The 11,882-nt window shown below is 39.8% G+C and overlaps 2 protein-coding genes across 3 annotated transcripts in view; one reads left to right on the top strand and one right to left on the bottom strand.

The window, feature by feature from the left end:
* The first annotated feature begins 408 nt into the window (after positions 1-408).
* Positions 409-3,095, top strand: marveld3 (MARVEL domain containing 3). Its single transcript, XM_026377716.1, has 5 exons — positions 409-505; positions 722-863; positions 1,361-1,627; positions 1,798-1,895; positions 2,257-3,095. The coding sequence occupies exons 3-5, from the start codon at positions 1,365-1,367 to the stop codon at positions 2,865-2,867; spliced, it is 972 nt and encodes a 323-aa protein (XP_026233501.1). The 5' UTR covers positions 409-505; positions 722-863; positions 1,361-1,364; the 3' UTR covers positions 2,868-3,095.
* A 1,254-nt stretch (positions 3,096-4,349) lies between these two features.
* phlpp2 (PH domain and leucine rich repeat protein phosphatase 2) overlaps positions 4,350-11,882 on the bottom strand; it is a 34,088-nt gene continuing 26,555 nt past the window's right edge. For both annotated transcript variants that reach the window (XM_026378232.1, XM_026378233.1), the window contains exons 14-19: positions 11,468-11,630; positions 11,254-11,384; positions 10,971-11,084; positions 10,334-10,528; positions 9,990-10,221; positions 4,350-9,831 (exon numbers count right to left, since the gene is read on the bottom strand). In XM_026378232.1, the coding sequence (XP_026234017.1) occupies positions 8,539-9,831; positions 9,990-10,221; positions 10,334-10,528; positions 10,971-11,084; positions 11,254-11,384; positions 11,468-11,630 (2,128 nt within the window). In that variant the 3' untranslated portion in view covers positions 4,350-8,538. The remainder of the gene's footprint in view (positions 9,832-9,989; positions 10,222-10,333; positions 10,529-10,970; positions 11,085-11,253; positions 11,385-11,467; positions 11,631-11,882) is intronic.

Below are 11,882 nucleotides of genomic sequence, written 5' to 3'. Positions count from 1 at the left end.
TTAGTTAAATGGATCTTAATTAGTGTTTTTACTAAACATAACACTGATTTAATTGGCACAGTTTTTTGGGATCCCTGCGGTCATGATGTCCTGGGTGAGTCGCCTGCTTTGGCTGTAAATCCAGACTTGCTGTGAAGGTAATCATAGGACTGGAAATTATTATAATCACTGATAATCAACGTTAATTGATGGGTTTTAAATGTTTTATTGACATGCAAATTCCATCCTCATCTAGTGGTCATGACTCATATTGGAAAACTGTATCATGTAAGTACATGGTGTGGCACTCTTAAACGACCTTTATTTTGAAATCTAGCTATGCCTCGCCGGAAACGCTGGAAGTTTTCTGACTGGAACGTGACCGCGTGCGTTTACATCCGGGTTGGAGCATGAATCGCACATTTTTGTTTTTGTAGAGTCTGAAATAAATTAAATATAACCTGCTTACATCTCTTAGATATATTATACTGACATCTAGCGAAGCTGCTAGTGTCCTGTCATATCGGTATTAAACTGAACAGTGAAAAATGTTGTTGACAAGTTTTATTCTGTCATAAACAGCAGACATACTTATAAATATATATATATTTTTTTATTTACATATTTATAATGTGAACATCCAACATACTGCACATACCCTGAGTTGTAAAAGCTATGTAAAACGACTAAGAACTTTAATTTAGCCCATTTCAGACATGTCATATTGTTTTGTTTTTTAAAGGACTTACCTTGAAATCAGTGGGCGTGGCTCAACACAGGTGAGCGGAAGCAGAACGAAACCTCAAACACAGGAAGTCGGTGAAAGCTGCGTTGTTATTTTGAGCCTAACCCCTCATTGCGCAGCCTACACAACACATCCAAAGGTAGGGAATAGTTCCTTGCTATGTAAAAGTCGTAAGTTTGCATTATTCACCAGCCCAAAACTTTTAATTTCGCATTTTCTTTCAAATGTTAAAGTGAAACACGGAGAATTTTGAGACAGGGAAGGCTGGAGCATTGGATTGTAGCTCAATTAAAGTCAACACGTCTCTCCTGTGGTGTGGGCTCATGTGTTAAAATCAAATTATGTTTAAATAAGTAGAAGTCTGATTTAATTGGCTGGTTTAATGTTTCTCTTGTTTATGATCACATTCATGAATAATGTAATAATGTCCTACTGATGTATGTGCGCCCCCAAATTGTCACCACCTTCTTTCCTGCCGGCCTTTTTCTGAATGAAGAAGCCTGTGCAGCCATTTCCTCATACCTAATGAAGTGTTCCTTCATGCCGTTCACAATGGCAGCTGTAATGATACAAGACAGTTATCCACTTTGTTTATTAGTCTGTAATAGGATTGGGGTCTATAATCTGATATTGTAGGCATATGAAGATGCCAGAGAGGGGGAGGCACCACCAGAGGAGTGATGTGTACGGAGACCACAGGAGCAGAGACAGGGACTATTCACAAAATGGAGACCACTCTTCGTACAATGGTAGAGGTCGTAACCAGAAGCCGAGAGACACGGAGAGGAGAGGCTCTGCTGGTGACAGCACGGCCAAACAACACAGACACAGGGACATGACAACTGCCTCTGACAAGGAGCCACCTGCTTACAGAGACTACAACCATGAAGGGCCCTCAAGACTGTAAGGGACCCAGTATTTTTTATAAACAAGGCCCCACACTCATTGTCATGTCTTTCACACCGACTAAAGACCACTGATGGAAGGGTTATGCTGTGTATTTAATTAAATTTCATTTATTGTACATGTAAAATACAAAAATAATCACATCTAAATCTCTATTGTCTTTGTAGGTCCAGAGAGACGTCAGTGTACCACTCTGAAGAGGGGTATTATGAGCAACCACACAGACAAGCTCTGTACAATCTCAGATATATCTTAACCAGCAGAGGCAAGGATATATTTAACAATATGACACTTAATATATACTTTGTCTATATATTTCCTCTTTTTAATTGTACACTATAAGTGCAGATTTAAAGTGCACAGTAATTGAAAAGTAATAAGGGTACAGTGCTTGTTGTCTCACTTTATTGGATAATTTACTGTAGTATAATTTGTATAACCATTCATCTCCATTTGTACATATAAAACAAATACATTCAGTCTGCTCATCATTTGCCTAATTAACTGATTAATCCTTTGGTATGTCAACAAATTGCCCATTAGATTACTACATGCTCATGGTTTATGATGTTTATGTGTTTTACATTAAATTCATGTCAGTCTTGTGTTTATCCTGCACCTCCCAGGTCTCTGCCAGATTATGGAGGTGTCTGTGAATCTGCTTCTCATCATCTGTGCAGGAGTTCCATACAGCAACAACAGTACTTACCGTGACGTGGCCAGCCTTGGTGGACTCTACTATTATTACTACGGTGGAGCCAACGCCTTCACTGGAGCCGAGGCAGAGAAGGTGAAGGCACTGGACCAGCAGTTCTATCAGCTCAAGCGGCCGCCATACGTCTACACTATGGCCTGTGGTGGTGTTTTAATGATCTATGCCGGTGCTATGCTTGCCTTGGGGATTTTCAGAGTCCCTTACCGCTGGCCCCCTGTGCTTCTTGGGGAGGCTCTGCTGAACCTTCTGATTGGACTCGGCTACATCCCTGCACTAGCTTTTTACTTTATTAAGGTGCAGGAAATCTACAATAACCCCATCTGTGCAGAGAGAGAGCAAATGTACAAGAGTAAAGGTTATAATGGCTATGGGTGTCAGTTCGATGGTGCAGATATCGCAGGAGGTCTCTTCGGGGTGCTGGGGGTGTTTGTTTTCATCTTTGGTGCAGTGTTAGCTGTCAGAGCGTTCAGGTCAGTGTGGGAGCTTAAGAAGCAAAGGACAAACGAGGACAGTAATTTATAATTGGCCTTTCAGCATTTGTGAACAAAAGTTGACAAGAAAACATGGAAGGTTTTTTTAATTGGATGTAATTTTATATTAACTTGACTTAATTGTGATGTTTTTATTATGTTTTTTCAGTATTTCACTTTCGTTTTGCATAAAGCTTTTTATTAATCCCACTTTTCTGGTTTACATTTCTGTGTATGGTTCCTGTTACATTTTTGTCTGTGTATACTGTATGATAAATGTATAATAAATCACCCAAATGGTATATTGGTTATATCTTTAAGTTTTTATAAGTTTTATGACATTTATGCAGAACAAAAACGTGGCAACAAAGCAACTTTTGTAGATATGCTTTCATTATTTCTGTCATATGGTGCTTTCAGGCTAAGCCTTTTCAATTCAATTCAATTTTATAGCATCAAATGACAACAGAAGTCATCTCAAGGAACTTTACAGTGTTTAAGACCTTAGAAAATATAACTGTATACAGAATTACATAGAAAAACCAACAACCCCACTTGAGCAACACTGGGCGAAAGTGGAGAGGAAAAACTCCCTTCAGAGGAAGAAACTTGCAGCAGAACCAGGCTCAGGGTGGGCGGTCATCTGCCTCGACCAGTTCGTGTGAGTGGAAAGAGGAGAGAGAAAAGAACAGCAGGCAACAAAAACGAGCAGGAAAAACACTGGACAAGTCGGTATGACCAGTAACTGCACTCTGATATACTCATGTTCCAGTATGTGTAATAAAATGTTATCTATTGTGTCGAATGCAGCGCTAAACTAATCACCACTAATCACTGTTTTTAGTGGAGCTCGCTCTACCTCCTGATCCACAGCTGCCCTCTCACAGCTACAGCAGATTGAACTGCTCAACATCAGCTGAAAGGAAAATGCCCAGTTAACAGTGTCTAATGTCTTTTTTTGCATCAGTGCAGAGAAGTGCAGCAAAGTGTCTCCTGCTGTAAAAATGGAGGTTCTTCTTCTATCTTGGTTTTAAACATGATAAATGAAGCAAATGTCTACAGTTTTCCTAAGGAACAAATAATGGCTCCTCCACTGAGCTATAGTATCTTTCCATTTTTTAGATTCTAATTAAAGACTTGGACCTTGTTCATGCCTAAAGGTCCTAAATTATTAACAAGAAAACCCATAGATACCACGCGTTTTAACATTAATCTTATTTTTCTAATTTGTCAACCATTATACTAGAGGTGTTATTCTAACCTTCACCATTAGATGGCACATCTACAGTGTAAAGAAATGTATTCAGGACTTCAACACAAGGAGGATGATTACACATATTTCCACAGCAGCAGGGGTTCTCCATTTTTTCTGATTCATTTATATGATGTATTCTGAGCAATTACGTTCATTAAATAGGAAAAAACATTGAAAGAAACCAAAGTGTGTAAATTACCTATTACAATTCAGACAAATAAAACGTAGACATTGTGTTTTATACTGACCAAAAAAGTCATTTTGATGATATTTATTGGCATGAAATCATCATAAAAATGGTGAGCAAAATGGACACTGGACACCAAAGAAAGAAAAAGAAAATCACAGTAAAAAATTTATTGCTACTTGGCTTAATTTAAAGACAGTTTTCTGCTCAAAACTAACATTTAAAATAAAATAATAACCATCTCCCAAACAAGTCTTTTTTAATTATTAAACATAAAACTAATTTTTAGCAATAATCTTCATGCTAAAAACAAAATCCTAAAAATATTAGATATGCTCCATTTTGTACAAATAAATCACATTTTGTGTGTTTTTTTAATGTTGACTTATATTCAGGGCATGCTATCAACTTTAAATACAGTTTGAATTAGTACCTTCAAATAAAGTACCGTAATGAGTGACAGTTTTATATAGAATCTCAGTCACTTTAGATTCTATAGTGGAGAGGGAAATATAAATTTGCATAAACTATGAAGTACAAAAATAAACATCAGCCTCTTGGCACTGAGAAAAAATACTAAAGCATTTCTAGAAAATAATGCACAGAAAGGAACTGTGAGATTAAACAATGGCTACTTTGGTAACATGTTAAACAACTGGAGCAGCTTCATTCACCATATTCACTCAGAATTACAGTCAATCCATTATTCACACGGGCATGCATACATTTACTATACATGTGCACTGAAGCTTCAGTTTACAGACAGACATGTTGCAACATACTGTAGGTGAACACAGAGCCTGTTAACTTGTGCAGAGAGGACGTTACCCTTAACGGTTAATAAATGAATAAGCAGTTGAAAAAACACTGACATCTATTCAAATGCCCACACTCTCTATTTTGGTGTACAAAGGGACCTATAAGCATTGTACTACTGGACCCCCTCCACTAAAGAATTAAAGGGAATATTTTAAGCTAATGCACTGTACCTTGTGCTCCCTCTTCCAGCATCTACGCACATTGTTGGCATATGTACATGCACACGGATTACTCTGCTAATGGATGAAATACAATTCATGTTGGAAATGTATATTGGACAGAGCAGTTGGTGAATATATGGGGTCAACCAGGAGATGGACAGCGTTAACGTACAATAATACAGTTATGCAACTGTATAAAAAACTGACCCAGGTGGTTTTGAAGAGCACAAAATGTTTTTGTTTTGAAAAACTGGGACCAAACTAACAGAAGTACACAGTATATGAGCTGCAAAACAACAGACATATTGAAACTGTAATAAAAAGATCAATGCAACCTACATACACAATTCCAAATACATACAGACATTAATCAATATTAATTTTCAGACATCACAGGAAAATGATTCTGGTAGTTTTAGGTGATGGAAAATGAAGCTCTGATAAACATGTATATATACAGCTGACACTTTGCATATTTGTATGAGGGAATTCACAACAGCTGTTGTGAACAACACTAGTTTGTATGAAATCTTAAGGAAAGTTAAATTCCTCCAAAAAAGTATTTCAACTTCTTTCAGATGCGCACTAATATAATTCACAATCATAGTGTGTCTTATAGCTTTTCTATATCTTCCTGTGGCTCTGATCTCTGACACTACAGTATTTATGGATTCTGATAGTGGAGGTCACAGTTAGAACCACATACAGATCATTAAAGTGACTGAAAATAAATGGCTATGGTTACCATAAAATTGGTAATTTTAGAAAGAGAAGAACCCAAAACATCAGTCTCAGAGATGAATTAGCAAAACATTTAAACCAAACACTGAATGTAAATAAAGAAAAATATGCACAATAACTGTATGGACTCACTTTCAGACAGAAGGGAGTAGGAGTAAAGTTGGCAGATGGTATTTGTTTAGCTAAGAATGCATTTTATGCTATTTGTAGTCCTGATGATTAAATTTAAATATAAGCCAAGACATGAGTGAAACGGAAAGTAAACACAAACATATTTAATAAAATTAGAAGAATATTTGTCATATTAAAAACATACAAAAAGTGAATGTTGCAAATAAGTTGTTATTATGTTATTTTACATTATCTTCATTTCCCATTGGCTATGTATTCTTAGACAAGAGGTGATATGTTGGGCTGAGGGAAGCCACAATACTCCCAGCGCACTATGTTGATCAATATCTCACATATTAAATATACATAACTCTGAATATCATTATTTTCTATATACAAAGTGCTTTTAACAGTGAACAGTTGAGTGTTTATTCCTTTCAAGAGACACCAGCTTCACAAGACTCAGACTCGCACATCTCTTAAGGCTCCATCATTAGCTCATCACTCATTCCCATGGAGCAAAGGAAGGATATAGGGATTCCTTCAATAAACAACAGCTCAAGAGCTAAAGACCTCTGCCACACACACCACATGAGCAAAAATAAGGGCTCCTCCTTTTCAAATATACTAAGTAGTTTTACTTTAAGGCTAAAAGGGAACACTGAAGGTCCAGTGGCAACTGAAAATATACATCTCATGTAGTAATCACTGACATAAGCAATTACCCAACTTTGGCCTTCTTATAACCACAGCAGCCGTAACAGAGCTGTTTTCTCTTTTGGCACAAGGTTCAGGAACTATTTAACTGAGGTCTTCATGGCTGGTTGGCTAATATTCAACAGATAATTAAAATCATGATATAGGTTTTGACAGATTTCAGCTAAGTATGACTGGTTCTAAACAACAAGACAAAATGATTGTAAACGCACTGTATGTGTCTAAATTGGGTAAATATATTGTTGGAATCGTGCATTATTACACTACCTTAAAGTGCTGCTGCACTAATAAAAAATGCCATTGAACAGCATTCTGTTCATCTTGTAATATGTGTTAGGAAACAGAGATCTACACATATATTATAGCAAGAAATAATTTGTTGTCTCAAATTTGTGCGCTGCCTCTAAACTTTGTGACAGCTAGTGTATGCAGACCTGATCTTTTACAATACAGGACGATAGTTTCACTTTATAATGAGCCAAAGTAACACACCCTGAAAATCATCTGGGTGTGTGGGTAGTGCATTAGAGAGCTAAGCTGACAAAAAATCTCTCGAGATGTAAAAATGTCAGTAGCTTAATCTGCCTGCGGAGACATGAGTAGATGTTTACAAATTTAAAAGGGTGAATAAACTCAAATGTACAGTACAATCTCACCATCAGTGGAAATATGTCTCACTTACAGTATTTGTACATACTGTATCTATTCATCGTCACAGTACATCATGTAATATTTCACTTTGTGCCTTGACTGATTTACTCAAATGACTAAACTTAAATGATATCCAACTATACTGGGATGTGCAAGAAACTATCCAGTGATCACAAAACTGACTAAATTTAAGTTAAACCTTTATTTTCCTATGTAGTTTTTAACTGTGTTTGATCATGCATTGTCGCAGATTATATTGTTATAAGGCTTCTCAGCTCTGTACAGTTGAATGACTTTGATATTATTATGTTTGACAGCTACTCAAAATGCACTGATCTCAAGAGCAATGCTTTTCAATCTGGAGCACACCACATCATCTGGCTGCTAGTTGTGTGTGTGCAGTACAGAATTTAAATATCCTACAGAGAAAATTCTATACTTATTGGGTGGGAATGATAAAAATAAAACCCAACCATAACATTACTGGCTGGGTAACCAACCAATGCAATGTAAATGCAGTCATTTTGTCTTCACATCTTCTCATCCAATGTGCCTTACAAGCATTTATACTGTCTAGTTTCCTGTGTAAGCCACAGGAAGAGGAGGAGAGCAGAAGCTGTGCCAGTGCTCTTCTCTCAGAGACACTGTTCCTCTTCCAAATCTAACGAACAAGCTCACAGCCTGGATGTGGGGGAGCTCTAGGCTGAGTTGTCTGCAGTAGGCACTTTTTCAAGTTTCGGTCACAGGGCTTCTCTCCAGAACCTGAAAGACCACAAAGCCCCTGGAGAGGAGATCTGACCTCACTGAACATGATCTCATATACACCCTCTAGATTGTAAAGGGAAATGTTGCTGACATGTTTAAACACTGGAGGTATCCCATTTCAGGCAATGCTTGTTTTGGTCTCGGATAACCCGTCATCCTTTTCACAGCATGTTAAAAATTGGGATCATGACTATCAAGGTTCCACAGATTTGTTCTCACAAAAGATCTGAGTAACTTGAATTGAAATATCCCACATAGTCCTCTTCTTCCTAAGAATGGCACGTTCACAGAACAGCAGCCAAATGGCTCTGTGGTCCTAGAGGGCGGTATCATAGACTTCCTGCTGTAGGATGGGAACCGGACCTGGACCTGGGACCGGGTTGGAGGCAAATGCAGGAGGGTGTGGATTATCCCACACGGTGTCTTTTAAGGAAGGTGGTGTGGATGGTGCCGAGGGGCCTGAGACTATAGGGCTCTGGGCTCTTAGCTGCTCCCTGACTTCCTGCTCCAGACTAGGTGGAACAATCAACTGGTCTTCTGGATCCTGTTGTGCCGGGGCAGTAAAGTAGCCTGACTTCTTCTTAGGAGCTTCTAGGGCTACCTCAATAAGATTATGACTGTCCTCAGGGACAACCACAGAGCCATTGGACATCTTCTTCCCAAACAGGCTGGATGTGGAAGGAGACTTCTTGAGGTCTGTAATCTCTCTCCCACAAACAGCCAGCAGACAGCCGTTTGTTGCAGAAACCACCACGCTGTTCTGCCTGCGCATTTTACCATTTGGGTAGTCATAGCCTCGCTTTTCGAAGTCCAAGTCTTTGGGACTGTCTGGGGCCCCAGACCGTAGTTGGAAAGCACAGCAATGAATATCCACCTCCACCTCTAACTTGCTGCCATTGGAGATAACACCCTCAAGTGGAGCTTCATCGTCACTGTCCAAACCATTGTCAGACTGGTTACTTGAGAATGTAGCACAGGAGGGTTGCCGCTGGAATAGGCCTGGGTGGGTGCCTGTCCCAGCCGAGCCTGGTACCATGATCCCACACAGCGGTAGTGTAGTAGCAGGGTGTAGACTACAGCGTCTCTCTGGGCGGGAAACAGGCCCAGAGGTTGCATGCTCATCTGAAGCTGTGGACCCCGCCTCGCTGCCCACCTCTGAGGCTGATGTCTCACTGTTGAACTCAGAGACGATACCACTGCTGGATGAAAGGGTGGCTGTGTCAGTAGGGCCTGAGGTCACAGATACAGGCACAGAGACGAGAGGGGGGCCTCGGGGTTCAGTGGTGGAGACAGGTGGTTCACAAGTACAGCTGTCCTCACCAATATGCAGAGACACCACCACAGCGCCAATGTTGTCCTTGCAACCATAACTCTGGGCGAGTGAGCATAGCTTCTTGGCAGCAGCACGTGGATCCCGCACAGCCTGCACAGTGCGCACAGCCTCCTGGTAGGAAACCCGTTCAAACAGAGCACGATTCCCCAGGATCAAGAACTCATCTTGGGAACAGAGAGACTCTGTGTGCACCCAGGGCTTCGGAAGCACCCACGGAGAAAGATAAGAGCAGCCCAGTAGGCGAGAGCAGCATGTCACTCCACTCACTTTGTTATCCTATTAAACAGAGTCCCATTAGAATTGTAGATGACGGTATAGCTTTATAAGTATACACCTCTGAATATGAGGCTGCACATTAATACTAGATCATACGTTCTACATCGAGGCTCTAGTATAATAACAAGGACCCGACTTACATATAAATTGTGAATTACCTCGGTAATGATGGCTTTATTAAATTTAACTCTCTCCATCTCCTCAGTGCAGTTCTCCAAGCTGTAAACCTTAGATAGAGGTACAGGTCGGCCATCCCTGCACAGCACTGCCTGGCAGGTGCCCACATTGGCCACAGTAAGGCTGAGGTAGCCCCCCGGATCTGAAGGCTCATGGTGGATGTAACACAACAAGGCCGAAGCTCCCAGTTTCTGACCGGCCATCCCTAGTTTCCTGTCTCATACAAAACAAACAAAGCTGACACTGGCTGTAGCCTAAAACTGCAGTAAGAGGTTATCTTCAAGTCTAAGATGAGTGGTTATTAGAAAGTAATATTCTATGTTACCTGTGTGAGGTGAGGAAGGTGTTGCACATATATACATTGTCAACACTGGAGTGTTGCACTTCCTCGCACAGAACATCTCCCATGGTGCACTGCAGCAGCCGAGGCACTTCCTCATTGCGATCTCCATCAAAGATACCATAACATGCTTCCACACCGTCTCCAAACTGGTCTACAGCCAGCACAGACACACACAACCTGTGCCCAACCATAAAACAGCATTAACAATCATCAATCAGCATCTCCCTTACAGATGTTAACCTCATACATGACATACATCAGTTACCAGTGCTGAAAAACATCAATAACAAAAATCTCTCATTTACAAAAAACATTCTGATTATTAAATTGACAAATTGTCGTCAGGTGCATTCAATTTATTTTCATTTTCCTTAAGATGTTGTGGAAAATTAAACTGATTGGACTTAATTTAGAAAGGCACACAGCTGTGTATATACTGTAAGGTAAACGTGTCGCTGTAGACTTGTAAAACAGATTTGTTTCAACACTAAGCCCTCATGTTGTCATTTAATTTTACCTGTATAGAACAATTTGAATTTATACAGTGTACAAATGAGGAAGATTAAGCTCTTTAAGGTCACAAAAAAGAGGAGACACAGAAACACAGAGCAATACTCACTTGTTCCGTTGACCACTCATTTCGGAGTAACCATGGCTCCATGGAGTGGAGGCACTGAGTGAATCTCCTGGTGTTGTGGTGGTTTTCTGATCTAATTTCAGGGTGGTGATGTGACTATCAATGGAGAAGAAAGGTATATATTGTATATATGAACCATTTCTTGAACTCCCCATAGGTATCCAGAAAACTACATCTACAGAATCTAAAGGCAATGAGTTGATGCTTGTATTTAACCTAATTCAGTGAGTTACCTGTAATTATTTCAAACTGGCCCGTGACTCACCTGAAGAGGTTAAGGGTTTTGTGTTCCAGCATCAGGCTGCTGTTGCCTGTCAGGTCCAGCTCTTGCAGAGTGGCAGGCAGTGAGTCAGGCAGCTGGATCTCAGTCAGCTCATTACAGCTCAGATCTACAAGCTACAAATACAGAAGGAGCTAAAACAAACTAAAATTAATCATGCAGACACTGGTCAGACCAATAAGACAAAAACAAGTCTAACCTTGATCTCAGGCAGATTCAGGATCTCTGGGAAGACAGTAATGTGATTGGAGTGTGCAATGAGGGTGTGCAGCCTCTTACAGCTGGACACAGTGGAGGGGATAGTCTTTAGCTTGTTGCCGCTTAGATTTAGCTCCTCCAGCAGCTCCAGCTTACTTAGCTTACTAAAGACATGGAAACGTGACAGTGAGCTAAATAAGTAGAACACTTACACAAATATGAATAGCTTATAGAAAAACCATACTGCACAGTGAGGATGATGGTTAAGTTAATGCATGTCAGAAGAATCCAGTAAATTAACAAAGGGCTTTACAGAGAAACACAAAACGTAAAATAGATGCAGTAAAGAATATTAAGTGATACAAGGAAAGGCAGGATGGTTAATAGGATAAAAGCTGGGACAATCAAAACTGACA

This window comes from Anabas testudineus, chromosome 3 (assembly GCF_900324465.2).
Source record: "Anabas testudineus chromosome 3, fAnaTes1.2, whole genome shotgun sequence".
In the NCBI taxonomy this organism is placed as follows: domain Eukaryota; kingdom Metazoa; phylum Chordata; class Actinopteri; order Anabantiformes; family Anabantidae; genus Anabas; species Anabas testudineus.
The sequence above is the reverse complement of the archived record's forward strand: the minus strand, read 5'-3'. Positions and strand labels throughout refer to the sequence as shown.

Excerpts from the sequence above, each read along its gene's own strand:
- marveld3 (XM_026377716.1), top strand. The coding sequence starts at position 1,365 with ATGAAGATGCCAGAGAGGGGGAGGCACCACCAGAGGAGTGATGTGTAC. Across the intron at positions 1,628-1,797 it reads CATGAAGGGCCCTCAAGACT|GTCCAGAGAGACGTCAGTGT; the intron begins GTAAGGGACCCA and ends TTGTCTTTGTAG. Across the intron at positions 1,896-2,256 it reads ATATATCTTAACCAGCAGAG|GTCTCTGCCAGATTATGGAG; the intron begins GCAAGGATATAT and ends TGCACCTCCCAG.